The sequence below is a fragment of the Amblyomma mixtum genome, chromosome 2, assembly GCF_055824585.1.
Source record: "Amblyomma mixtum isolate Tamu chromosome 2, ASM5582458v1, whole genome shotgun sequence".
Taxonomy (NCBI): Eukaryota; Metazoa; Arthropoda; class Arachnida; order Ixodida; family Ixodidae; genus Amblyomma; species Amblyomma mixtum.
Genome location: NC_143013.1, coordinates 26,514,798 through 26,542,731, shown reverse-complemented (window position 1 = coordinate 26,542,731; position 27,934 = coordinate 26,514,798). Strand labels below are relative to the sequence as shown.

Genomic DNA, 27,934 nt, shown 5'->3' with positions numbered 1-27,934 from the left:
GCAAATGGGAGGATCGGATCCCTCCGAGGGATGCTGCACAGCCGGTCCTCGGCTGGGATGCTCGGGAGCGCTCGCGCTGCGCTCCTCTCCCGCTTCCCCCGGGAAACTGCCAGTTTGAAAGTTCGCGCGCGCGCGCGCGGCTGCCGCTCACGTTGTTGACACGCACGTCACGCATCCTGGCCTGTCTGCCAGAGCTCATTCTCCCATGTCAAGCTCTGCTTCGGGTGAATGCGAATGAAAATTAGTTTGTAGGACTCCACGAAAACATCCTCAAACTGCTCGATAATATGCCTCGCCAACCACGCCAGTCTATATGTGGACCCGCCATTAGTCGTAATATACTTTAACTGTGGTTTTAGAGATTACCCAGAAGTCTCGACTACTTGAATGCACTTTTAAGCCCGTTAGGCTTCTGAACGGTGCAGTGGCTCGCTTTCGCGCAAGAAAGGAGGGTGATAGATATTCCCCTTTTTTTTTCTCCTACCCCAGCTGAACTGCAGACATCATCGTATCTTTGACCGTTAGGGGGCCGTGCAGAACTTGTGAGCTGTGGAGAACGTGGGATGGGACCGCGTTTAGAACAATATGTTTTAAATTGTTCCGTGACAGCAAGCAGCCGCTCAGCGGTGCTCTCTCGTTGCGGCGGAAGCCTAAGGATGTGCGGAGTGTGAAGGCAACGCTTCCTACTGTGCGCGGAGAAGACTCGCGAGGTAAATTAGAAGTATTTTCCCAGTGTCTCGTAGGTCACCTCGCCGTTTTCTCCGCTGAATAGTATGCATTCCGGATATGATACTTTTTTGATCCAATGAGAATGCGCCATCGTACAATCTGGGCCCAATGAGAACCCTTCATCTCACCGGCTGGCCAATGAGATGATAGACGCTTCGTGACAAGCCTGGTCTCCAATATGGCGGCCGAGTCGGCCGCTCCGACGCGAGAAAGATGCGAGGCAGTATCGATGGATGCAAAGGATCTCCTGCCAGAGGTATGTTTACCATCCATTTCACGTGCCCGTCGCTGATAACGAAGCTTGGTGATAATCGCGCAAACCTCAGGTTTTGATCGTCATGTCTAGTTTACATAGTTATTTATTTATTATTGAAACAGTAGGCTTAATCATCAGCAGGCGCTGTTGTGGGTTTAACCGCGGCCGACAGGCCGGTCGCATTGCCTGCGTCATATCGCCAACCCTCATTTGCTCAGTGTGCGATCGACGTAAATGTGCTACGGCACTGTCGGTGCGAATGATGCGCAAGTTACTATTAGCAAATTCTGCTCAAACTTGTTGTAAGGCGACGATAGCTGGGCGTGACGATTTCTCTTGAGGAGCTGCCGACATGTTCCTTGACAGTAAAGTTTGAACGCGGTCTTTTTTTGTTGGGAGCCAGTTTCGATCCGTTGTGCCCTTTCTTAGAGCTGCTATATCTGTGCTGCTTGAATGGCGTTAACAAGCCTGAACCGCGATTGAATAAAAATGGTCTCCGCTGTTTTGGGACAATCGTTTTCCAGGTAGCTAATGTTGCTAATGCCTGCACTAGCGTGGCGCCGGGATGCAAGTCCCACGTTCTTTGATAAGCGCCTAATCACTGATCAGCACCGGTTCTTTCACGCATTAGGAGGCACAATAGGCTTTCATTTCGTGCAGAAAACCGCTAGTCTCGTTGCAGCTTCACTTTTATTTTGCGTTTTCCCTCTGTTTACCTCATGGCGAGTTCCTTCGCCGTGTCGGCGCCGCGGCAGGCGCAGCCTGTTTTATGACCTCATACCATACATTACTGGCCATGCCACCGAGTTTTGTGGCACAGTTTTACAGATTTTGCGCCGCCTTTCTAGTCCCTTGCGCTGTTATTCGTTCAAAGCGCTGTCGCGCTCTCGCGCGGCATTTTTCTTCGACCCTCGATCGCCATCATGCAGAAATTAATGGACGGTGTTGAATTACAGCCTTCCATCGTTTCATCTCGCCATGTAGCCCTCTGTTACTTTACAAGATCAAAGCTTAGTTGCCATGGGAAAATGTACTGGTGGCAGGGAAATGTTGGCGTTGTCCGTTTTCGCTCTGGTGTTCGATGGAACACGAATCGGAATTTTTCGCCTTTTGATGTCTGTCGTGGCGCGCGCTGAGGAAACGTCGCTTGTGAAAAGGTCGAGAACAAGATACGGGCAGACATATTTTTATTTTTAACGTAGGTCAGTAACGATACGTTTGCGCCACGAATGCCTGCTGTGAAGGACGCGCGAAACATTTTCTTTTAGCACTACCGTAGTTATCGATCGCGCAGTGTTTGCAATTTTCTTTCGTCACACTTTGCAGACATACTCCTTTCCCCGCAAGCGGAATGTAGCCGTACAAACGTTTTTACTTGCGTTTAGTGAAGACTGCGCGCCTAGCGTCAGGCGTGGGAGTAGGAAACGTAATATCGGTGCGGGTATTCACAGGTTTTCTCTTTCGCTGCTTTGCTATGGTGACTAGCCTTGCTAGGTACCATCTCGTATATTTCAATACCGTATCGTTTGGTGTTGACGCTTGGGATGTTACTGCCATTTAAGTCATTGTCAGATCGATTTACCGCAGGCAGCAAAATAACACCAGTTGAGTGGCTGCTAGCCTTGTGATGTGCTGTTTCAGGTCGATTGCATTTGTTGGCGCCACATTTGTTTTATTATTTTAGAAGTGAACCTTTATTTTTTGCTCCGTTGTGCTGCTTCTCCATAGTACTTGCTAGTGATGCATGCTGTGTTGGAGGTTTTGGGAGAATATTTTTTTCTAAGGCTAATTAGCGTTTGCTTAACTCTGGTGCAATCTGTTTCCTTCTTTTGTTTATTTTGTGAAGCTAGTTTGTATCCATGGCCTTACGTATTTGTGTGTTGCAAGTCTGATCGTCAAGATTTTTATGGTCAGTGGTCATTATTTGTTACAGAGATCACCTGACTCTGAGCTCACTGTAGAGTGTGCGTTAAAAATGTCTTGGGCTTTTATTAGACCAAACTTAGGTTCGTCTGGCTTGTTTACTGCATTGGACAACTTAGGAATGATGGTGTGCACAGCCTTGTTGGGTCACACCTTTTCTCCCCTTCAAGCTTCTTTTTCTCTAGCTTTATTAGTTCTGTATCGTAGGCTAAGCTGAGACTAAAGCTCACAGTTTGCTCTTGGTGTTTATGAGGTGCAGCTTGTCTTTTCAACGTGCCATTCAGTTTGGTCTAGCATGTGCCAAAGAAGATTGTTAGAGGTAAAAGTCCATTGCTATGGTTGTTCGCCTATTGTGGAACAGTTCGGGAGCACATTGATGAATATTTGGTTGGCTCCAAATGGGCTTGCTACTTTTTTGTCATGTATACTGTGTCATTCATGTAAGATTAGATTTCATTGTCTCATGACACATCATTGCATTGCACACCACACTGTTCTTGAGGTAAGACCACATGACACAAAAAGCACCGTGACAGATTAGTCTGTCTAAAGCAGTGCAATATAACAAGTATTGAACTTCACTGGCTTCTTTTCTGTTGAGAAAAGTGTTTGCAGGAACCTTCTAAAGAGGGGCAGTGCAATAAATTTACTATGGAGATCTGATTTTGCACCTAGTCACTGCTTTTACTAGTGGTGGTTGTTAAGATATGTCCTTTGCCACATTCCATTTGGCAGGTGGCAATGTCTCCATAATCTAAATGTTGAATCCTGTTATACATCATTAAAGTTGGATTATGCCTCATTCCAATTGTTTCTCAGTAATGAATGTGGCCAGCATCTCATCTTGAAACCTCTGAAGCATAATTTTACACAAGATGTACCAAGTCGATTTTTCGGTTCTTCCCATCATTCCTTTTGTTGATGGAAGGTCCCACAAACAGTAGATCCAAATTTCCTTCTAGTGCCTATCATTGGATGTTCACATCTAAATGCATTCATGCTACCTTGTCTTATAGGGTGCATTTTTTTTTTCTCTGTTCAACACTGTTCGAGGAGCTTGGTTTTAACAACCTGTCTGGTGTGACTCAGCGGAATTGTCAGCCATGTTTTGATCACTCGCTATTTAAAAGCCAAATGGATTTTCTTGCACCATAAAATTATGTTGCCAAGATTACATTACCCTGTCGAGTTATCTTGCAGATGAAATGTGTTATATGAAATGGGTAAAAAAATTATCTTTCTAATTTTGAAATGTTTTTAATAATTTAAACCAATTGCTACAAGGTTTAGCAGACACTTAGTGTAGTATATCGCAGATTAAACGAAATGCAGAGCTTTGTGTTTTGCTGCCCTGTAGCACCAGCAGTTGTGCTAATGCCAGATCATGCTTTATTGTGAATTGTGGGCTGTAGCTCTGCCATGCCTTCATCTGTTTTCATGAAAACGAGTGCTGGAATAACGGTGTGCATCAAGCACATGTGCTGGATAATGGCTTAGCACTAGCGTTCCTTTTTTCAAATGTATGTACTTGCATGCACAAACGAGACCTTGGCTTGTTTGTTCAGACTCCATTTTTGCCCATGGCCTTGAAGCAGAAACTTGTGTTTTCTTTTGCTTGACATTACCGTTGAAGTCATCGGTCTAATGACTGGCATTCCAGTTGGATATTCGCTCAATGAAAATGAAGCGCCTGCATGATTTTGCATTCGCAGTCTTCTCTGTGCTGGCAGGAGGTTTCCTGGTTCAGTAAAGTTTCCATCTTGACACAGGGGTCTATCACCATATGATCCATTTCATGTTCATGTTTCATTGTATCAGATATTTCTGTTCAGAGGCCGGTTGTTGTTGACATCTTTGAGGCATCAGACTCGATTGCTTCGATTGCTTTCGATTGCACTCGATTGCTTTCGAATGCCACAGTCTATTGAAATGCTGAAACTGCTTCTAGGGGAACAACTACAAACTACCTTGAAACTTCTTCTTCTTTCGGCTGTGTTTTTGACGTTTACATTGCTTATACTGCAGTTATGAAGAACTTTCTGTGGGGTTTTCACTTGTTTATTGTTTCTGTTGCGGTCCGCTGGTGCAGTGTGTCGTAACAGAAAACTGTCCATATTCACCTGGTGCCCCATAGGATCTATGCGAGATGATGCAGATGCTCTCTAGAATGCATTATCCGTGGTCATGTGATCAAGATGAGCCTAGGTCATGGTGGCCTAGCTGTAGGCATGCTCATGTGATGAGCCACTTTACAATGACGGAAATAGCGGGATGGTGAGAAACATAAAAAGGTTGCTAAACCAGTCTACAGCTTTGTTAAAGGGACACTGAGGAGAAATTGAAGCTGGCTTGTATCGACCGAATACCAGCTCCTGATTACAAAAACGCCACTCATACTGACAACAAAGCTCTAGTAACGTAGAAAAGAGCAAGAACCAAAATAAAGGTATTGCCGCCACAGGCCAAACTCTCAAGTACAAGCATGATGACGTCATAGGACAAAACAGTGTTGCTAGAACCAATGGTTCTAGAAACACTAGAACACGAGAAGCCACGAATCACTGAGGTGCAGCCAATGCATGCGCAAATCTCCTTGACATCGCCAGATGGCGCCACATATCCGGCAGCTAGCGCGCGCCTGCAGCATCGGGACCAATCAGCGCCTGCTCTCCGGCAGTAGGCGGGCTCCCGGTATTCCGCTAGCAGTAACAAGGTACATGGTATGCTAAAGGTGTCTATTTGCTAGAACTACGTTGACGACTTCGAGAACGGGATCCATCGTAACGCTGGCAAAACGCCGGTGCAAACGTAAACGAAGCGACGGTAGCGACGGCCGCAATAGCCGATAGATGCCTTCAACGTGCGGCCGGCGGTAGCTTTCTTTTCGGCTGCTGCCAGGCCGCACTGCTGGTCGTCAGAAATCACGTAGTCTGCGTTATGTCATGTGTACGTCATGTTTCACGTCACTTAGTCCTGTGTCGTCATAGGAGAATCCCAAGTTTGAATCAGAGCGGCGGGAAAAACTTTGTCAACTTCGAATCCAAATTTCTTAGAAATAAATGCTTCTTTCGCTGCCGGCCAAGTGGCAACAAAGCCATGAAATGCCAAACTATCGGATTTTGGTGTAAAAAAAATATTGATAGAGCTCTCCTCACTGTCCCTTTAAAACGTTGATGAGAGCTGTGGTGTCCCTCCATTTTCTCCCCCTTTCTTTTCTCTCTTGGCTTGGCTTCTCTTTCTTGGCTTGCCTTGGCTTGTGGATTTTTGCGAAAATTACAGCTACTTCAACAGGCTTCAGTTACAAGACCACGCAGGATGGGGCCTCAGTAACGGCTCTAACCGTAAAGCACATCACAATATATAAGCCTTTCTATTGGGCAGGGGAGATGTTAAAACGCTTCCTCTCTGGGTGCTGCATACCATTTCTGCTGCCACTCCCACCGCATTAGTGCCGTGTGCACACAGTAGCCCAGTGAGCAGTATGGCGATGCACTCATTGGAAATGTCTGTACAACCTGCAGGCTTTATATGTAAATATCCCAGGATACACAACCTGCTGGATATGTAGCTTTAGCATCATATCCTGGAGGCTGTTCAGCATGAACTGGTGGGCGAGTTGGTCAGACATGGTTCTTGTAAAACAAGAACCAGTGTATATACTGATCTATATCTGTAGGTGGGTGTACAGCATTATTGTGCATATTTGAGCTTTATCTGCATATATAGCTTTGGACTAAGGCCTAGTGCTAATTTAATTCTAGATCTAGCTTCGGCAGTTGTAGCTTGGGTACCTGCCTCGGCTGAGGGAGATGGTTGGTTCGAAATCCACTGCCAGACACTTACCAGTAAAAAATGGTTCTAAATGTTTCCCAGCTCATCATCAGGCTTCCTACATGGATGTGTGCTTGGAAGTGGCTCCACGAACCCTACTGCATTGTTTTGGGGGTAAACCTCAGTTCGGATACCATCAGCCTGCAAAAGTGATTCATGGTTCACAATGAGGGTTTGAATATGTTCACTCTAATGCAGGGGTTCTCAAACTTTTTTGCTTGTAGGAACCCCAAAAGCCTTCAATAAGTTCCAGGGAACCCCCCCCCCCCCCCGCTTTCACTTACCAGCAATGTTGTCGAGTGCATTTTTGCAAAGAGAGAGTTGCAAAAGTTAAATGTTTATTGCACAGATTAATACAAATACTAATGTGATGGGTGGTACTGCTTCCCTTTTGAGAGCAAGTCAAAGCGTGGCTCAGTAGCACTCAGAGCCAGTCTCATATCAGCTGCCGGGTCAGGGCCGGTGAGGGTTCTCGCGGAACACAAGAAGACAGCCCGCGGAACCCCTGTGTTCCGCGGAATCCAGTTTGAGAACCCCTGCTCTAATGTAGTTCAACAGACGTAAGTCTCAACTGTAAGAGTATGTCGCCACTGGAGTTCCTTTCTACTAGGGAAAAGACTCATAAAAAGTGGCAGTGAATTCTGTAAAGGTCCCTTGCATGTTCTTTCTGTTGTGTCCATGGCTCAGGCAGTCGTCCACCAGCCTTCAAATTGATTGATTTGATTCCCAGCTTTGTTGTGTTGATATAATTGCTGGTTGGGTAGTACCTGGACGAGACTTAGCAAAGCTTTCTGAGGCTTTTATAGAACTGCCAGACTGTGCAGCAGTAGTGTGCGAGAACTTTGACTGTGTGAGAGTTTGGCTGGTACGCCTGGTTGCGTCCGCCTGTGAACAACTCGCACATAAAAAGTGCATTTAAGTCGTTGATGGTGCTGAAACTTGAGCAAGGCATTTAAACAAGTAGATTGTTGGTGTGCCTGTGCAGATGCAAGCATTCATGTTTCACTCCACAGTCATTTACGTTTTAGCTATGCAGATGACTTGTTGATAGCTGGCTTTTGTGTCATTCAGTACTTGAAAAGAGGCCATGTGCAATGATTTCAGTATATAGTAAACTGCATTTGACTTAACACAAGGCTGCAATGATACAAAATTGCTGAGTGTTGCAGTGCGCCGGTCATATGAAGTCATATTAAACTTCATAAAATCCACTCAGTCAAATGTAGTTCTGTTTGGGTAATATTGATTTTATGAGGTGGTAGGTTGCTTTGTATGTTGCCGCAAAAAAATAAGCCAGTTACTACAGGAAAGCAACATATTACTGACTGTGTCTTATTGGTATAGCATCTTCACTGTGAGCAGCTACTCTCCTATTTCAGTTTTATTAAGTTTGGAAGTTGTTCATCGGCTTCTGCCTTGGCTTCTGGCTGTAGCCACTTGTCTGTTGTTATTGGTATGATGTAGTTTTCTGTCCGCTCGATTCAAACTCTCGGCATGTGTTGTGAGGACTCCATTGATCGCCATTTTGAAGCAGACTGCTTTGTGCTCCAGCATTGGAGATCTGCAACCCAAAAAAGAAAGTGTTGATACATTAATGCCACTGCAGTTAGTTTATTAAAATGGCATGTGGCGGTGATACCTGTTTATTTTTTTAGCCTTTGCTAGCGTATAAAATCTCTTGTGTTAAGTAGAAGAAATCTCTTTGTCAATAGAATGTGGTAATTAATCGACATAGGCCGGATTCATTTTCTCCTCACTGTCCGTTTAAACTAGGTGTGCCTTTTTTTGATCTTTTGCGCACCCTTCGGGCACTAATTGCTGACACTACTAACTGCATGCCACCTCCTCTTGGGATGCCTCGGTGTGTTGTACCTTGCAGAGGCCATGCAAGCGACAGGAGGATGGGAGGTTCACTGTGCCACTCCAGGAGTTCACAAGGGCCCTGGAGGACACCAAGGACCCCTCGGTGACAAGCCCCGCAGATCGTGCGCTCACACTGACGTCATGCTGGCAAGCGCTCACGTTGTGGCACCAGGTCCTACCTCTGCAGGACGCTGCTCGCCACCTTACAGTGTGAGTGAACCTCGAGTGGCACTTTTTGCTGAGCAGGCAAATGCAGTGCCGCTTTTAGTGGTCGCACATTGCCTTGGGAAGTGCCTCCCGAGCTCAACACTTTTGCTCAGCAAAGAGAAGAATAACGCGGTGTGGCGGCTGTGACAACCGGCAAAGTTCATAGGCGCTAATTTTCTGCAGTAGGCTAATTTTGCTGCAAGTACAGTTAGGTACTTGCATGTTTCAAGTCAACATAAGCAATAAGGAAGAAAATGATGGTATGTTGTTAATCTGTAATCAGCGTGTCACGAACTGCAGAGGTGCTAATTTTATTTGAATAAATTAAATAGAAGGGTTTTATACACGCTTATGTCGTCATTTTGTTTTTCTTCTCCACCCTGCGTGTTGGTTTAGTGGCCATGGCAGCTGCATTTCAATTAACGAATGACCAGAACATGGGTACTGACCAGATGCTTTATTGGTATCATTGTATATAACTACCTATGCTAACGATTCCCTGCTCAAAAACTCTTATGTGTTCAAAATATTTGTCGTGACGTTGAATGAATATTTTCGTAGTGTACAAACATAAGTAGGTAGGTATTGGAAATGCTGTGCAGGAGATGATAATGTCTGTGACGAAATAATTGTAATAATAGAGAAATATCTGATTCGGTAAACAGCTTTAATACAGCCTGCCTTTCTGTATCTTTTATGAAATGTTTCGTGAGAAAAGAAGTGCATTGTAAGTCCTACAAGAAATAGAGCTCTTAATGAAAATTATAATTTGCTACAAAAAATTATCTGAAAAAGCCTGAATACTGCAGCTTTTTGCCAAAGCCACTAAATGAGTACCCACACTTCATTTCAGAATGTATTGTCTCGTTTTTACTTCCTGAATCACCGAAAAAATGAAACCCAAAAACGAAGGGCCCTAATTATCGGATGTATCTACCAGAGATAGCGTCAACATCAATGCTTGTTGGTTAAAAATGAAATTAAGACAAGCATGCTGGTTTTTTTAAGCAAATATTGTCACTGACTAGAGGATGACAAAGTGGGCAGTCACATCCTGCGTCATGTCTTGCATTCATCATCACTGCCATTCTTATAGTTTGCGTGGTCGGGACGTGCCATAGAAAACACATGCTAGGCTCACCAGCACTAAAATCATGCCATCGCCATCCGTCATGTAGTCCTGTTTTCATCGCCTTGCTAACATTTATGACCCGATAGATTCATATTTGCTGCATCCTTAGTTACATTATCTTCATGAGAACGATGGTATATATTTTTTTGAAGAGCGGCCTTTGAAACGGCATTTCAAAAGAGGAAGGTAATGATTTTATTTTAAGAGCGCAAGGGATGCTTGGCCAAAAAGTACCATGTGAACATGTTATTGGCCTGCTCGAGATGGGGTCATTGATCCTTTCCCCCCAGAGGGGCTAAGCACCATGCCTGGGGACACCTACCCTTTGGAAAACCAAGGGGCACTACTGGCACTGGGGATCGAACCCCACACCTCCTGCACAAGAGGCAGATGTTGTGCATACCACTACTAAGACACGACTACGCTGTTTTAAATTGTCAAATGAAAACAGTGAAAATTTCTTGTTGCTTTTAAGGCATCTGCTGCATGTGTGGTTTTCTGATTGCGACTTATGTCTATTTATTTAGTTGTTTATTGAGGTCACAAAGAACAGCAGTCTTAACTATGGCACATACACAAAAGCAGCATGAACAAGGAGAGCTTGAATGCATCGAGGGACAACGCAAAAAAATGCCGACAGTATTGTGACAATTATGGTTAACTGTGCTGTCACATAGCAGCCGCATGTAGTGTTTTCAATGAAAAAAAGGTTTCAATGATACAGGTTGGTTTCAGAATGTCAGTGCAGTGAGTCGGGCCTTGTAAACACTTGTAATAGCAGACCAGATGCAGCACAAATTAACTCTGTGTTAAGGACAGGACTTGTCTTGACAAGAAGGTGTCAAGACACAACGCTGACTTGCAACTGAAAATCTTTGTTGCTTTCATGCAATAAATAGGAAAACAGAGGAGAAAAGGTGAAGCAGAAGCAGTTAAAACATCAAGCTGTCCCCCACCAGAAAAAAAAAGAAACTGAAAACAAGGCACCACAACAGAAGGTCAGGAAATTCGAAACATGCCAGCTTGAAGTCTTGAATATTGAGATATGCAATTTCCTGGTGTGACAGCATGATAGATGCCTTGCTAACACAGATGTTGTGCTTTCAATAAATCAGGAATACTTCTACGATTTCATTTGTTCACTGGTTCTGGCATTTGTAAACGACACTCATTTGACCAATAGTCGGCGTGCAGTTGCAGGATTTGCAATATTGGGCCAGATAGTGTTTTTTTTTTAACTCATTAACTTAATACTTGCTGTTTGTTCCTGAGATGGTTGTGCTTACTGCCTTCGTAGCAATGAACTTACGTTGTTGGTTGTGCCATCCCCACGGACATTGCTAGGTATTGGTTACAATTGCTTTTTTGTGTGGCTCGTCTGCGGAGACATTGAAGAAAACCCAGGACCTGCTGTTGAAGAAATGTTTGCTGAAAAACAGCCAGACCCTCATATTGAGTGAGCTTGCTGACATTCACAGCTGTGTCACATCTGCAGAAAATTAAATCTGAGTTCTTGAAAGTCATTCAACTAAGTTGATAAGTTGCCCCAGAAAATTAGTGACAAAACAGAGCAGGTTGCAACTGTTCAGGATAAATTTTGTGCTGTAGAGTGCAAAACTCAGAAGTGTACTGAAAAATTAACTGGTCTTGAGGACCGCAGTCACTGATTCACTGATCTAATCTTGTTATTTTTGGCATAAAAGATCAAGATAAGAAAAGTGACGAAACCTTGCGCAAAGCTGTTGTAGAAGATGTTATTCTTATGAAACTGAATCAGCCATGCAACTGTATCGCCAGGATACACAGTCTTGGCAAAAGTCCGGGGAAAAGGTTAGTTATTGTGTACTTTTAGTATTTAGAAGAGGAGGCTGCGCTTTGCAATTCAAAGAAACTAAAAGGCACAAAAATTTCCATCCAAAATGATTATAGTCAAAACACGCTCTGTAAAAAAAAAACTTCTATGGCAGATTGCAAGCCCTCAAAAATGTGTTTTCCTTGTACATGACATATTGAGCTTAGTTGTTATCTTTATGCCTGGGACGACACACTGAGTAAACGTGTTCTTATCAGAAAGGCTCATGAACCACATACTTCCCCTTGACAGGATGCATGCTCCGTTTCTGAACATTTGTAGGTACTAAACTTTAATGCCAGCAGTCTGGCAAATAAATCTGAAACATGAATTACTTCTGAAATATGACCCGCACTTAACCATCATAACTGACACCTGGCATTATGATGCTGTTAGTGATGAGTTCTTAATCCCACCCTCATCAAATTTTCCCACGTGGCCGTCTATCGCAAGGGGGTGGAATCTCTACAATTTTGAAGAACACATTTTCTGCAAGCGTACTTCCACAAGTTGAAGGTCACGAAAGCCTGTTCTTGAGGGTCGACTGTTAGGGCCATGCAATTGTGGTGTGATCAGTTTATTCTCCTCCGTCATCCTGTCCACTGTTCCTTGCATTGATTGCTCTATGATTATGTATCCGAACTTAAACACCGAAAGATAATTATGGCAGGCAGTTTTAATCTCCCATCTATAAACTGGATTAATAAGCCTAAGCCTCATTTACCTAATAGCCCTCTACTTGATGTTATGGTTAAATGCTAGCTACAGTAGGTTGTTCTTGAGAACATCCTTGTGACAAGATATCTCGTGTTTGTCACCAATAATATTTCTGGTTAGGATGTATGCGCAGAAGATGACATATCTGATCACAAACTTGTGTTCTCATGTCGGCTTGCTGACTGTCTGTCAAGAGAGAAGCCAGAGATAAGAACTGTAAAGGACTTTAGCTAATAATTTTTACTGGCACAGTTTCTTGATGGCTACTCTTGAGGAGCACAGTTAAATACTGCATGGACATAATTATTCCAGACCGACAAATTAAACCAAAGCAAAGAAACCCATAGATTAATCGAAACGTTATACACCCAAAACGCAGACTGAAGTGCAGGAAAGGTGAAAAATTATAAATCCTGAATAAATTCACAAAGTTCAAGCAAAGCTTTTGACTGAGTTATCCTCTTGAAATAAGTATTTCATGGCAACGTTGACAAATATAATGAAGACTAATCCAGATATATTCCGGCGTTATGTTAGCACTGGAAGCGCGGGCATATAACATCCGAGGTCCAAACACAATAGTTCGTTATATATCCAAGGTAGCATACTTAGGCTCATTATATGCAAGGTAACACACAAAAGTTTAACGCACTAAGGTTTGTTAAATTGGAGCTGTCATACTAAGGTTTGTTATGTTTGAGGTTAATAATGAAAGTTTGTTATATCCGAGGTGGCATAGCGGGCTTCGCTATGGCCGAGGTGGTCTACTAAGTTCGTATAGACAGTATACTAGGTTCTTCCTTAGCCCGATGTCTAGGCTTCCGTAGGCCGATGGGCAGACCTGCCACTGGCTACTGACTGATGGCAGTCACCATTTCCGCTTGCTCAGACCCTTCTAATGCCAACACATTAATTGTATAGCTGCATTCTTCATATGTTACAACATATCCATATCAAATTTCATTGTGACGCTACAATAGTAAGTGCAAGAATATCATGTACGAGCACCGAGGTTGCAAGGAAATGACAAACGAAGAAAAGGGCATTTTAAAATTGAAGCTTTTCTTGGAGAAATTGGGGAAAATGCAGCTCTTGCTGCTACATCGGAAAAAAGCTTGAGCAGCCAGGAAGCTTCAATTTACAACGCGTGGCCTGCACAGCTGTCAGCCAATGGTGGAGCTAGTTTGATAACACGATTTAAATAGCCGGTGGCGATGCATCTTCTCTGGGCACGAAAAATGCTAGTTTCTGATTAATTTTTTGGGCTTATAAAACTGCCGGAGGATGCATCCGAAACAAGGAGGTTTTCTCCAACTGCCTGCAGTATCACAATGGCGAATGGCGTCGGCACTCAGATTAGTTGCGGTCAGGAAATTAGCTCAATTCTGCTCGTTTTTCAGTCACGTGGCATTTTTACATCGCAGTTTTAGTAACTCTGCATGTGTATTCCGTGCTTGTGTTGTTGGACGTGGAAGAGGAAAGCTTACACATAATAAAAAAATTCAGGGGTCACTTTGGCTTGCTGCAAGCCAAAGTGCTGCAAAGCTGCAAGTGCTGCAAGGCAAAAGCGTTTCAAAAGTGCTTTTTTCTTTCATATTTTGTTATTTTATATTATTTTTAAATTTTTGTTTCTTTTATTATTTTTATTTTTGATTACTTTCTTATTTTCTTTATTTCATTTTATTTATGAAACCCATGCATTCACTAGATGCACCTTTATTCATGGTTATATCCTGCGCCTTTGTATCGGAGTGGTAGCGTCTCGACTTCAAATGCAGAAGGCTGTGGTTCAATTCCCAGCCTCGACACAGTTTTTATTTGAAGTAGTGACACTGAAACGCAGACGCACTTGCTAACATTCCTTGGTCACGCCAGTATGAGGCATTAAAGGCTTTCACCTTGAAAACTGGATGCTGTGGTGCGACCATCACAGCATCCACGCACGCATGGCCACTGTAGTGGCCTCACTTTGTTTTTTGTGAAATTTGGCTGGTGCTGCCAGCACACAGAGGGTGTAACATTGCTGGGTACTGGCATTTGCTGCAGCGAGACAATGCGTTTCATCAATGGGTCGTACCTCAACGCACCGCTGGTGAGGCAGAATGGGCTCTGCTTGGCCATCGACAAGTGCAAGAACGCCCCCTTTGCGTCAAGGATGGGCCCCTTCGTCACCGTTTGCGAGTTTCTTCTGGGGGCCGCCCTGCAATTTGGTGATGCCCTCATGCCCAGCCTGCTAGATGCTTCTGCGTCACAGCCACTGCCAGATGGTGAGTGCGTCACAGTCGTCCCATGTGATGCATTTGTTTATCTAGGCATGTTGCAACGTAAAATCCACTATTAAAGGTGCACTGAAGAGGATTCTGAACTTGTCTTTTTGCCGCGGGAACTCGATCTACACGTTCCTAGCATTCTTAGAAACAGTGACTTATTGCCCTGTGTGGCCGATTTCCCCAATTAAATCGAATTAACGTCCAGCTCCCGCCTTTTTTTTTTTAATTCTCCCTCGTACGGTGGGTGGAGTCGACCAACGCGTGAAGCGCCTTTCACCCAGTCCCGTGGAGGCTTTGCTTTCGCTTTATTTTGTTTTTTAGGTTTCCATGAATAAATAGTTTCATTCGCAGATAATATAGCCGCAAAATAAGCCCGAAGAAATAAAAATATGCGCGGACTATTTGCTACTACAGACTACTACGTATTACTCCGCCGGTGGCAGAGCGGCAAGCCGCCACGGGACTGGGTGAAAGGCGCTCCACGCGTTGGTCGACTCCGCCCACCGTACGAGAGAGAATTAAAAAAACAAGGCAGGAGCGGGACGTTAATTCGGTTTAATTAGGGAAATCGGCCACACAGGGCAATAAATCGAAGCTTCTAAGAAAGCTCGGAACGTGTAGATCGAGTTCCCGCGGCAAAAAGACAAGTTCAGATTCCTCTTCAGTGCACCTTTAAACAACTATTGTTACCACCCTCCTCATTAAGTTATTGATTCAAGTTCAAAAGCAACACTGTTCAAATGCACCTTTGCATGAACTAGGCTTTTGAAGCGAAAAGCTTCACTAGGCTCGTCAACACCGCGCTTCGCATGAGCCACATTGCAGATTTGCCACAGGTGCGCATGCGCGGAACCGAGTGACGTCACGCGGAGCGCAGGTGGCCGCTGCTGCCGCACGCTGACTCCGTTGCATCTCCTCCTCGCCACCGTTTGACCTTTCGCCGCAGCCGTGCGCAGTGCGCATTTGAAAGGAGGGGTATATAAGGCGCGCTTGTCCATAGAACAGGTGCAGACACTCGCCATGGAAGGAGAAGAAGCAGCAACAGTCGGATGACGCAGAAACACTGATCCAGAAGTGGTAGCTTGGGAGTTGGCTGAAAAGCAGTGAGAGCTTTCCAGCTAAGCCACAGCCAATTTTTTTTTGCTTCATCCTGTTCCACAAAAAGCTTTTAGCAAACCAATGAATGCCTTAGAGTAAACGAAACATTTGTTTTGTGCTTCTGGCTTTATCCTTTTCAGGCAAATTAACCGTATTAAGTTTGTTTTGCTGCAAGCATTCTTCTGAAACAATTTTTTCTATTTGTGGAACATACTGACTGGCCTATTCATAGCTGCAGTTTGCTCCTTTCTCCTGGTGCTCTAAATTCAGGCTTAAAGAGGGTAATGAACGCAAACAGCTGAGTCTGCTGCTTTTTTCTTTCCTCTCTCGACAGGCTTGCAGGCTTGCAGCACTGAAGATCTGCTCTGCCGCCTGGAGTGCCTGCGTTTCTGGCAGCAGGATGAAGTCGTGGAGAAGATCTGCCGGGACCAGCTGTCGCTGCTGCTGCGGCAGGAGCAGGAGCAGCGCAGGGAGGAGCAGCAGGAGACCGGCATGGAGGTGGTGCGGGCTGGCCTTGGCGGGCAGGCCTTTCTTGAGCACCTCTTTTGCGTCCTCTACCGGCAGCGCAGAATCCAGGAGCTGTGCACCGAGGTGAGGGGGGTGTTGGCAGTGAGATGGGGGAAGCTTTCTTGTTGGCAGTATTGATTTCTAATGTCTTTCCCCATTTCTTTCTCTCTTCTGCACATGCCTTGAAATACAGACATCAAGGTTCACATGCCACGAAGGGGTCCAGCTGGTGCGAGGTCTTACGCGGTGTGCCAATGACCCCGAACGCGTGGATGTGGCCGAAGCGTTGGTGCACGTGTTTCTGGTGCGAGACCTCCTGCTGGCCTCGCCCTTCTGCTGCACCCGCGAGCTCATGGGCCTCTGGTGCCGGCTGCAGCGGATGCAGAGCCACGCGCTGCCGCAGGTGGCGGGGGCTGCGCTGCGCCTGCTGCTGCCACACGCAGCCAACAGCGCACATTTCTACCTCTTCTGCGATGTCCTGTGGGAACACGTGAGTGTCCACTCACCCCGTCGTACATTTGAGACTGCGATGATTGCCCCCAGTTGTTGGCCAGTGACAGGAACGGGGGTTCTCAGTCACCGGTGTTCCCCCAAACACTGGACATTCCCTCGCCTCGTTTCTAGCATGCTGGAAGGCACACTGGAGGACTGTTAATGCTTGGCCAGTTGTATGAGCACATCTTTCATACAGTTACTGTGCAGTAGTTAAACCTGGAAGAAAACTGGCCATTGGCAGTGCTTGTGGGCATTGACAAAGTACAAGTGAGCCTGGTGTTCTTTGGGCCTTATTCATGTTTAATGCACATCTGATAGCATGCTCATTACTTGCTTTATGTATACCTAGGTTTTCTTAATAATCGTATATTAAATTATGTGTCTAAACACTGAGAGGGGAGGCAGTTAGGTACTACAGTAGACTTGCTGTAATGTTCGTCACATAGAATGACAATGCATTTGAAATCGGTGGCATTTTTATTCCCTTTTGGGCATGCAGTATGGAAGACGCCTACTTCCCATCTACCTGGATCTGATCGTGCGTGGTCTGACGACGGACCTCAACACCCTCCAGAGTGCATTGCATCGGGAAAGCCTGTCCAACGTTCGTGAGATGGAGTTGCACATTGCAAGTGTCTTGCTGAAGCTGGCGACGCTGTTTCCCAATTCGCCTGAACTGTCACGTGAGTGTGTCCTCAGTGCCTTTGCCTTGGATCCCACGGAGGAGCGGCTGGCCCAGCTGGAGTCACTCACAGAGCAGGTGCAGGCCAAGTCGGCCCCCAGCCACTCGCCCAAAGAGCAGGGCACTAGCAGCAGTAGAGGCATCGTGGAGAGCAGATTGTGCCGCTGCGGTGGCCACTGCACTGTCAATCCCGTGCTGCAGAAGACCACTCCAGCCCAGGCAGATGGCCGGCCCGAATATGAGATGGACTTCTGGCACCCCATTCTTAGCCAGCAGCTGGAAGGAGTCCCCTACGTACTTCTCAAGGACTTTGTGACTGTTCTCGAGTGTGTGCGCCCAAAAAGCCTTCATCTCTGCTCGGACTGGCGCTGGCACCTGGAACGCTTTGAGAGCCGGCAAGCGGCACAGCGGAGCAGGACACCTCCCGAGTACTGTGGCACAGCGGACAGCGAGACAGACTCCCCTTCAGAGGAAGAGGACGGTGGCGCAGAGGCACGGCAACGCGCCCGAGCACACGTTCAGAAGCTGCTGGACAGCACAGGGATGCCCGTCAAGCGCAGGGACAAGCGGAGGGCAAATGCTAAATGCAAATCCTCGCGGAAAAAGAAGAAAAAGAGCTCAAAAAAGCATAAAAAGGAAGCCCATCTCGTTGAGAACACTGCCGCAGAGTTTGGGTTAACAGGCCTTGTAGATTCCACGGGGCTCGATATGGCGGGTCTCGGTTCGGCGGAGCTTGGTCTGACGAGGCTCGGTGCGACGGAACTCGATTCAGCCGAGCTTGGCCCGATGGAGCTTTGTCCGACAGGTCTAGACTCGGCTGGGCTGGAGGCAGCGGGGCTAGACTCCACAGAACTCGATGCAACTGGTCTCGAGACCATCGGCTTGGATTCAATGGAACTTGACCCCACGGCACTGGGGCCGCCTTTGCAGGAAGAGAAGGCACATGATTCATTGCAAGTTGGCATGCCAAAAGTCAAGAAGAAATCGCAGAAAAAGGGGTCGCACAGAAAGAAAGATGGATTTACTTCGACTGCTGGTGCTCCGAGTGGGGGCGGATGCTTGCAGACATTGCGCATTGTACTGGAACGCTTTGACAGGCTCTCGGGAACCACTCCAAACCATATGGTAAACAAGAAGAGTGGCCTCAGAATTGTACCTGTGCTCTCTCTGCCCAACATCACATTAGAAGAGGAATCGAAGAGGGCCTGTCTATGGACAGATGGAGCAACAACGCCTAAGCAACCATTGTCGAACCTTAACCTACCACAGGGGCCGGCATTTCAAAGGGTGGCCAGTGCATTTGAGGCCAGGCTGAAGGACACGCCTCTCAAGCGATTTCTGCGGTACCAGATCAAAAGGCCAACCTTCCAAATTAAGAAGTCTGTCCCCGTGAAGGTGTCAATGCGGTCTGTGAAAAACATGCCACCTGCACCTGTTGCACCAGTGAAATCGGCACCTGTCTCAAAGGTGATGGCCACTGTTGCAGTCTCAAAAGCAGCAGCTGCGACCATTTCCAAAACTGTGGCTATGACAGTCCCAAAAGTGATGCCTGTGGCAACACCAAAGGTTGTCCCCGTGCCAATTCCAGGGAAAGGGGCATCAACGGCTGTGTCCAAAGCCCCAGTCACCATGCCCCCTAAAGTGCCATCTGTGCCAGTTTCCAAGGCACCACCCCCGCATGCAATCATCACAAGACCACAGCCTGCCGCAGCATCTAAGGTAGCAGCAGTGATGGTCCCTAAAGCACCTCCCGCAGTGATGACAAAGGCACCTGCTGCAGTAGATTCTATGCCTATGGCTGTCACTGTGGCAAAGAACTCACCCATGATTATTTCCAATCCGGCGTCAGCCATGGTTCGCCCTTTGAAGGACTACGCAAAGGCAACAAGAGCTACGGCAGTTGCCTCCAGCACCCCTTACGTAATTAAAACGAGCAATGTGCCGACTCCCACATCCATTCCTGCTCACGTTGCTACACCCGCTGCCCAGAGCTCTGCGATTCCTTCTGCTATGCTGTCAACTGATGCCATTGACCTTCCCAAGCACACAGTGGAAACCACAATTCAAGTGCAGGTCCCAACAACATCATGTGTCATGTCCCCCACACCGCCTCCTCTACCAAGCCACATGGTGTCTTTGCAACATGATGCCTCACCGGCTGCTCAGGCAGTGCCAAATCCAGCAGCGTCACTGTCGGAAGCCGTCGCAGAGGCAGTAATGACGTCACAACCGCAGCCAGTGCCGCAGCCAGTGCCACAGCCAGTGTCACAGCCAGTGCCCCAGCCAGTGCCCCAGCCAGTGGCAGCTCCACGTGTGACACTTGTCACAAGTACGGCAACACCTGTGCCACAGCCCACTGCCAGCTGTTCAGTGCAAGCGAGTCAGCTGCACAGCAATGTCTCGTCAGGTGCTTCTGTCATCACCAGTGTTTCGACAGACGCCAGCCAAGTGTTCAGCCAACTCAAGCAGGGACAGGCAACAGTGCTCAGGCTGCCCGTCTACTCTAGGGCTGTCCAGCAGCAAGTGGGCCAGCCAGGCGTGAAGACTGACTCGCCAGGAGTTTGCATGCTGCCAATGAAAATCCTTAACGCTGCGATGCTGTCAGGCCAGGAGAAAGTGCTGAATGTTGGGAACCAGAAGATAGCTATCAATGCTCTGCCTAGCCTGCTAGCAGCCTCAACGAGTGGCTCCACAACTCTGTCCACGACCATGGCAGGAGCTGTGGTGAGCAATGCATCCCCCAACGTGGTTTCGGCCAAGATCGTGCCAACCATGGTGGGTGCCCAAAATATGCAGGCTATGCATCAGCTGCAGCAGCTGGTGCGGCTCAACACCATACCAGGCACCATAACGCAGGTGAATGCTGCTGGTAACACGACGGTACTTTCAGCTGACCAGCTTGCAGGGCAGCCAGGGCTGACAAACATAACAGCGCTGACCGTTCCCTTGCAGGGCGGACTGGTTGGGGGCCGTGTCATTGCAGGCAAGATAATGATTCCGGTCAACAGCCTTCTCCAGCAGGGGTCCGCACTAACGGCGGGGGGTATGCCAGTCATCATCCTCAAGAACCACCCTGCACAGGCAAAGATAGTCACTGATGCATCAAACCTGGCGCAGCAGGTTCATATGCAGCATCAAGTACAGGTGCAGCAGCAGGTGCAACAACAGGTGCAACAGCAGGTGCAAATTCAGCCTTCCATCCAAATTCAACAGCAAGTGCAGCAGCTGCAGCAGCAATTGCGACAGCAGCAGCAACAGAATCAACAGGCACAGCTGCAGTCTCAGCAGATCCAGCAAGTCCACTTGCAACAGTTGCAGCCAAATGGCAGCACCATGACCCCAGACACAAGTGCAGCGTCTGTTTCAGTTGTGGATGGCACAGTGGTGGTATCAGCAGCAGCGGCAGTTACGGTGGCAGCAACGTCTACCGTGGGTGGAGTATCAAGTGCGACGGCGGCGGTCAAGAAAACTTGGATGCCGATTCGCAGCAAGCCGGGCGCCATGGAGTACCGGAAGGCCTGCAACATGCCTCCTGTGAAGGTCACAAAGGCCAAGTTTCTGGCCCCTGTGTCCTCACAGCAGCAGGTGCCCATCGTGTACACCAGCCCACAAGCCCCTGTGTCTGTCACCGGTGCCACCCGTGTGGTGGCACAGCCTGTCTGCAAGACAGTTCCCGTCGCCAACCTGCCCGGAGTGACGCACCTTGCCGTGCCAACCATGCAGATGGGTGTGCCCATGGCAATGATGGCTCCCAACTCAGTGGCTGGACAAATCACTGTACCCGTCTCACCGAAAATGGTGACACGGCAACTGACTGTGCCTCTTGCGAGGCTGCTTCAGAAGCCTGCTCTGAGTGCATGCAAACCGGCTGAAGCTGCAGCATCGCTTGGCCAACCACAGTGTGTCGTCTCTGCTTCACAGACTCCACAGGCAGTGCCCACAGTTCAGACTGTGGTGGTCTCCGCACAGAATGCAGCCGCAACACCCGTGTGCATTAAGGCAAACCAAGCGACATCCGTTGTCGTGCAGGCCGAAGAAGACATCCAGAAACCAGAGCTTGATGCAACTGTGACCAAGAGCCCACCAACAACTGTTCCTGTAACGAAAGCTGCAACAGCAGCAGCAGCAGGTGTGGTGAACCAGCGCACTGGTATCCACCTGCCTTTCCCAGAGGACCTTGTGGACCCGAGTCCTAGTGGTGCCACCTATGTTCCTGTGCACAGTGCCGAGCTGATTCCCACCGTACGCAGTGAAAAACAGAAGGAGGAGGAGGAGTCTGCTAAAGCCTATCGCCGCAGAAAAGCTGCGCTAGCAATGAAGGCACGGTCAGTTGCCCCTCCAAAGCCGCAGCCCTTGTCGCAGTCCACATCAAAATCCCTCACGGCCATTTGTGACGCAGTCCGTTGCAGCCTCATGATTGCTGATGACGAGAAGGACAGAGTAGATGCTCAGGTAAGCAGAAAAACGCTTTAAATGATTCTCTGTGTCATGATTAAAGGGTGTACTAAAGACGACTTTGTATTTTAATCACGGGAGCGTGAGGTACGCACTTGGAGCATTCATAGAAACTTGGAAATTTGTAAGGCCGATTTCCCTATTAAGTCGGATAAACGTCTTGGCTCCTGCCCTTTTATTTTTAACTCACTGCAGAGAGTAGGAGGAGTCAACCAACATAGTTGCCATGGCAAAAAGCATGTGCGCGGAGTGCCTCTCAGCCACTTGCACGGCGGCTTGCCTAGCTGCCGTTGACGGAATAATACGCAAAGTGATCTTCAGAAATGTGCGGGTTGCTGTACGGACTACGTTCAGCCGGAGCGTACAGTTGGGTGCATCACCCGTGCGGCAGTAGGCGAGGAGAAAAGATACTCTAATTTCTTTGGGCTTGTTATTTCGATGGCATGTTCCCACCACAATTATGTATGAGTTTGTAAAACTTTCATTTATGTTGTGTCCAAAAGAAGCAATAAAAATTACTTTGGGTTTCTTAACGGATTGTAGTATTTTCATTGGCCATCGCAGTGTGATGAGGCTGAGTCTCACAAAAGCAAATATTTGGCATGTATTTTTGTTTCCGTGGGCCTAGTTTGCAGCTATGTTGTCTGCAAATGAAACTATTTATTCATAGAACCCCTCTCCCACAAGAAAAATAAATAAAAATTGGCGGGGGCTTAGCTTTGGTTAAGCCTGGTAGGTTGCGAAAGCAAAAGCGCAGTGCCTCTAACAGAAGGAACGCAGTGCGCTGCATCTACAGGTCACACGTAGCTACCGGCCGCCGCTGCGCGACGACTCGACTTGGTAGCCCATCTCTCACCCTGGTATTACGTCAGAGGTCATTCTAAAGGTCAAACGTGTCTACCAGCCGCCGCTACGCGAAAGGCCGTTCATGAGCGCAGTATTGCTTTCTCAATAAAAGCAAAAATAAATTTTAACAGAAAGGTCCCTAGTGCATCTTTAAAGCTCTGAAGAGTGTTGCCATTTCTCACTCAGTGTACGCCAAAGAAATGGAATGGCAGTGAGGTATTGCAAATGGTGGGGAAGTGCAGCTGTCAGGGTATACTCGTCAAATGAAAGGTGTGTTGCTAGCACTCACTTATGGGGCAGAAACTTGGAGGCTAACAAAGAGGCTTAAAATTAAGTGCTGTCAGCTACGCAGTGAGCTATGGAAGAATGATGGGGACACTATGGTTGGGGAACAAGTGCGAGTTAGGGATACTCTAGGTGAAACAGTGAGGAACAACTGGACGCATGCAGGCATGTAATGTGAAAAACGGATAGCCGATGGTCCTTAAGGGGGGACATGGGTTTTAGAGCATTTTTTTTATTTACGGACCAAATGCAATGAAACTGCACAGACTTATTCAGTTTTTTCTGCCGATTTCAAATATGCAATTTGTTTATTTCTAGACCAATTAGTTCCTGAGATGAGAATATATATCATGCCATTGTCTGCTCAAACAATAGAAAAAAATGGGCCACCAGAAATTTAATTTTAATATGTGGGTAGATACTACAATATGTGAGGAATGCAACACTGGAAGCAGTTTTCAGTTTTTTGTCCATGTGGACAAATGGGCGTAATAGTTAGTTTTCAAGTGAGTTAACCAGACATACAGTGCCAAAAAACGACACCCATGCTAGCAGCGCACTTCTTGCAGCTATGTGCTGCTCGTAAGGCCTAACTTGCTTTGCATCGAAGCTGGAGAAGACGTTGCTTTGGAGCTAGCAACCACCTGTCATATGAGGTGTAATCCTGTTGTCAGTACAGCATGAGTAGAATAATCTCTAATTAAGGTGCAGTTGGTTTCCTCAGTGGCCTCTGCAGCGAAGCACACTAGTATTCAAGATGTCATGACACCAGTTTTCAGACTCAAGCTGTTTATTGCATGTTGTTGGCTACACATCTCGGAACAACTGGGCAAAATATGAGTTGATTTGGCACTGCGAGTAATTGAATTTTTCAAAGGTCTCCTGAACCGTGGGGCAGTTGGGCAATGCTGGTGCACTCGCAATCCATGCCGACATAAGCTGATGGTCACGTGTTTGCTCGTGACTGAACGATTGAACTGCGCACTATGCGTAATGAGTGCAGGGGAGATGGTGGTTCATTGTTTGGGCTAGGGGCGCAGAGAGGTGGGAAGTCACGACAGGGGGACAACAGCAACAAAGGTCTATGTCCTTCCCTTTTCTGTCTTAACTTCTGCCCGATCTTGGTGACGTCACCACAGTGTGCCACGGCTGGACTCGAGTAGTGTGCGCTGGAGTTATGCAGCAGACAACGGCACTGTCAGGTCATGACGTCACTCAGGCTGCTTCAATATGGCCGTCACTGTCATAGGAGGGGCTTAGGGCCGATAACTTCTAATTGCAATTTTTAGCTCAAACGCTCGTGTAGAGCCCTACTTCTTTTTTAAGTATGCATAATAATCTCATGAATAGTAGCTGCAACGTAAAACAACAATTTGTTGGTAGACCATATCATGACCCCTTTCAGTAAGCTATGTTGGCCTCATTTTTTTTGCAAGTGATCGAATGCTGGCTACTGCACGTGATCGCGTTGTCACGAGGAAAGTATGTACGAGTGATAAGCACACCCCCACGTTCACCGTGTAACGCAGTTAACTGTTAAAAGCGCTATTGTCGGATACAAGCCAAGAAAAAAAAAAAAATCACGGCTTTTCCCCGTCAAAGGACTTCTTTCCAGCCAGACCTGTGCTTTTCCTGCTTTTGATGTGTAGATACCATGAACAGCATGAATTTCGATTTTTAGGCTTAAAGCATCTGCCCAGGAGGTAGCTGGCCATTGTGCTCAGCTTGGATGACTTACTGTAAAGGGTTTCTGCTTTTGCAAGTATACTTCATCATTTGGTGCTGGCTGTAAATATTCTAAAGAATAAAAAGTTCCTGGCGGGCGATTTTATTTTTCAACTTTCATTTTCTGTTCTTTTTCCCACAGGCAACAATCAGGGAATGCCAAGAATATGAGCTGGACTACTCTAGTGATGATTCCTCAGATTGTAGTGTGGAAGACCTGTTTGAAGAAAAAGCCTTGCAACGTCGTTTGCAGCATGAGGAAGAGCTGAACAGCATACTGTATGTCTCAGATTCTGTTGCCTCTGAGCCAGATTGTGATCCGTACCAGTGGTCTAGTCAGTCTTCACTACTGCTTGAACAGCTGAATTCGGACGGGGATGCTAGGGACACGATGACACCTTCCTCTGTCAGTGAGAGCATCTTTGATGGTGGTTCTAGCCTTTCCAAGAAGTTGGCTATCAAGGCCAAGATTTCTTCCTCTGCTGCAAGCTGCCAGGAGAACGGCTTGCAGTCGCCCTCGAAGTTCACCTGCGAGCGGTGCAACCGGGGATTTTTCTCGGCGTACAACCTGCGTCGGCACCAGAAGAATGTGCACAAGATGGTGTTCAAGTCATTGCTTGTGCCATCACAAGGCTCTAGAGATACACCTTCTCCACAGCAGCGAGTCGTGGCAAAGCAGCCATCAAGGAACACGCCTACACCTCAGCTTTACAAAACACCAAAGCACTCGCCTCAGCCTTCTAAGCGCACTCTGTTCAGCGTTGCTGAGGACGATGAGAGCTCAAGTCCAGACAAGGTATTCTGTGCTCAGTCCGTCGATGAGGACAGGAGACTGTCCTTTGAAAGTCCTGGTCTCCCATCTGATTCAGAGGAAAGCCCTTTATATGGCATTAAAGATGAGCCGTCAGAGCCAGGCATTTCCTCTCTCATCTGTGACAATGCATCATTCAACGTCATCCGTCAGGCTCCGCTCGACTTTTTCCCCACAAAAGAGGATGAGCGCCGCGAACTTTCTTTATCAGACATGGTCGCAGGAAGTGGCGTGAGGCAGCCGGCTCCTAAAAGCTTCGTTTCCAGGCAGGCCAAAGGCCATGGTTCACCAGAGCTTTCCAAGAACCTTGATCCAGCTGACATTCTTGAGTCCTTGGAAGTGGCCAAGATGTCCGCCTGGACTTCTACAAGCGGCCCCTTGGCAAACAGAGGTGGTGACGCCATGGATGACTGTAAACTCGATGACGAGGTCAATGATGCAATGGAAGCTGAAGCTGGCCTGGAGAGCCTGCTCGGAAAGGAGGCTGGAGCCAACCACAGTGGAGACGGCCAAGACGACATAGATGACATCCAGCCTACGGTGCAGCACATGGGTGTGTCCGACATCAAGGATGATGACGGCCATGGCTCCCAAGAGCCGTGGAACGCGGCCGACCAGGCGGCGCTCCTGGAAGACATCAAAGCCGTTGAGTCGCTTGGTGAGTATGGGACGGACAGCCTGGACTTCTTTGTCGCACCCCGCAACGTAATGAGCATGCAGGACCAAGAAGGCCTGCTTAATTTCACCGACAGTTCCCCGCCACCACAGCAAATGGGCGATGAAGACGACGTGGCTGACATGAGTGACGAGTCGGACGTGGGAGGTGGCCCTCCCCTGACCAACGAGAAGCTTCTGGAGCCACGTGCGGAGGAAGGAGATGAAAAACCGTGCACCAGCCACTGCCGGACGCGTTCGCGAGAGGCGTCGGTCAAGCGCAGCTGCCCGTGCTGTGAGGACTCGTCGCCCAGGAAGCGCCTGACGCGAAGTTCCTCGTCCAGTGGCAAGACACGGTCGGCGACCAAGAAGGTCGTCAGGACAAGGTGATTGGCGGTGGCTGAATCTCCGGTGTGAAAGTGTTTGTGACCCGATGGTCGTGACAAGAAGGGCTCTATGCTCCTGCCTGTGATAACTGGAATCGTGAGTGCAATGGGCATCAGCTTCGGGGAACATGGGACACCAAAAATTTGTGCCATGGTGGGGCTCACCTGTGCTTGCTGTGCTAGAAAGCCCGTTTCATGGTGTGAAGTGCGTTCATCACGTCATTTTCTTTGCTGTTTTTTCTTGCTGGCTGCCGCCTTCTTCTTTACGAACACACAGTTGACCATGTTTTCCCATCGTGCTTGTTTTCTTGGGTTGTTTTCAGATGTTTATTTGTTGTTTGGTTACATATTGTTTTACACACCGTATATACAGTTCTCTTTTCCTTCATTGGAAGAAGCAGCGGAGTTTCAAGACTTTACTTTCTTGCTGCTGGCTGGCTCGAGTGAAATGTACATAGTGGTTGCCCGACAGGGAAAGAGTGCCGTCATGTTTCACCGCCCAAGATATATTTTACAAAGATTCTCTAAAGCTAATTTATAAAACACTGTGCTAGTAACTTATTGGCCTTCCTCCACCCAAGGTTTTAGATCCAGTTTTCTCCAGCAGTTCTTGGCTTCAGTAGAGCAGTTGCAATGTACCATTTGGCTGTTGGCTGGTTTATCCTCTTTGGGTTGGAGCAGGAGGCATTGTGTAAATGCTGTCGCTGGCATTTCGCGAAGGCTGAGGAAAGGTGGCATGGCTATTGAGTGTGGAGGAAAAGACTTTGAAGTTTTGTGTGAACAGGCATGTTCTAGTCGTGTCTGCATGCGGGTAGCATTCGGCAATCTGAACAGACAAATCGTGTTCTACCCTGTGCATTGAGAAAGCTGAATCGTTGTGTTTCAGTGAAATTAAGCGGAATGACTTTTGAGTGTATTTTAACTCATGTACATAAATTCTTTTTTTTTTTTGCACCTGTAAATATCCCTCTTGCATCTTTCTTGCATGTGCATTTTTGTTTTTGGAAACAAAACTGTAAGATACTTTCCACAATACAATAAAAATTTTTAATCTGTAATGCTATACTGAAGCGTATCTTTTGTGTGCTTGGTTCTGCAGTCAGGTGAAAGAAATGTAGCTTTTGTGTGTTGGACTGCTTTTTTTTCTTCCCCATAATTAATGTGATAGCGTTGAAGGTGCTGTGGCACAGAAAGGTCTGCGATGGCGCTG

The 27,934-nt window shown here is 47.2% G+C and overlaps 1 protein-coding gene across 1 annotated transcript; it reads left to right on the top strand.

The window, feature by feature from the left end:
- The first annotated feature begins 199 nt into the window (after positions 1–199).
- Positions 200–27,782, top strand: LOC149358755 (uncharacterized). The gene is made up of 7 exons (XM_089570932.1): positions 200–985; positions 8,619–8,812; positions 14,557–14,777; positions 16,213–16,469; positions 16,579–16,875; positions 17,380–22,014; positions 25,016–27,782. The coding sequence occupies exons 1-7, from the start codon at positions 908–910 to the stop codon at positions 26,726–26,728; spliced, it is 7,395 nt and encodes a 2,464-aa protein (XP_089427058.1). The 5' UTR covers positions 200–907; the 3' UTR covers positions 26,729–27,782.
- Positions 27,783–27,934: the final 152 nt, after the last annotated feature.

What these genes read in the sequence shown, in the direction of transcription:
- LOC149358755 (XM_089570932.1), top strand. Translation starts at nt 908, where the DNA reads ATGGCGGCCGAGTCGGCCGCTCCGACGCGAGAAAGATGCGAGGCAGTA. An exon ending in GCTGCTCGCCACCTTACAGT is followed by an intron (nt 8,813 to 14,556) that starts GTGAGTGAACCT and finishes CATTTGCTGCAG; the next exon opens with CGAGACAATGCGTTTCATCA. An exon ending in GCGATGTCCTGTGGGAACAC is followed by an intron (nt 16,876 to 17,379) that starts GTGAGTGTCCAC and finishes TTGGGCATGCAG; the next exon opens with TATGGAAGACGCCTACTTCC.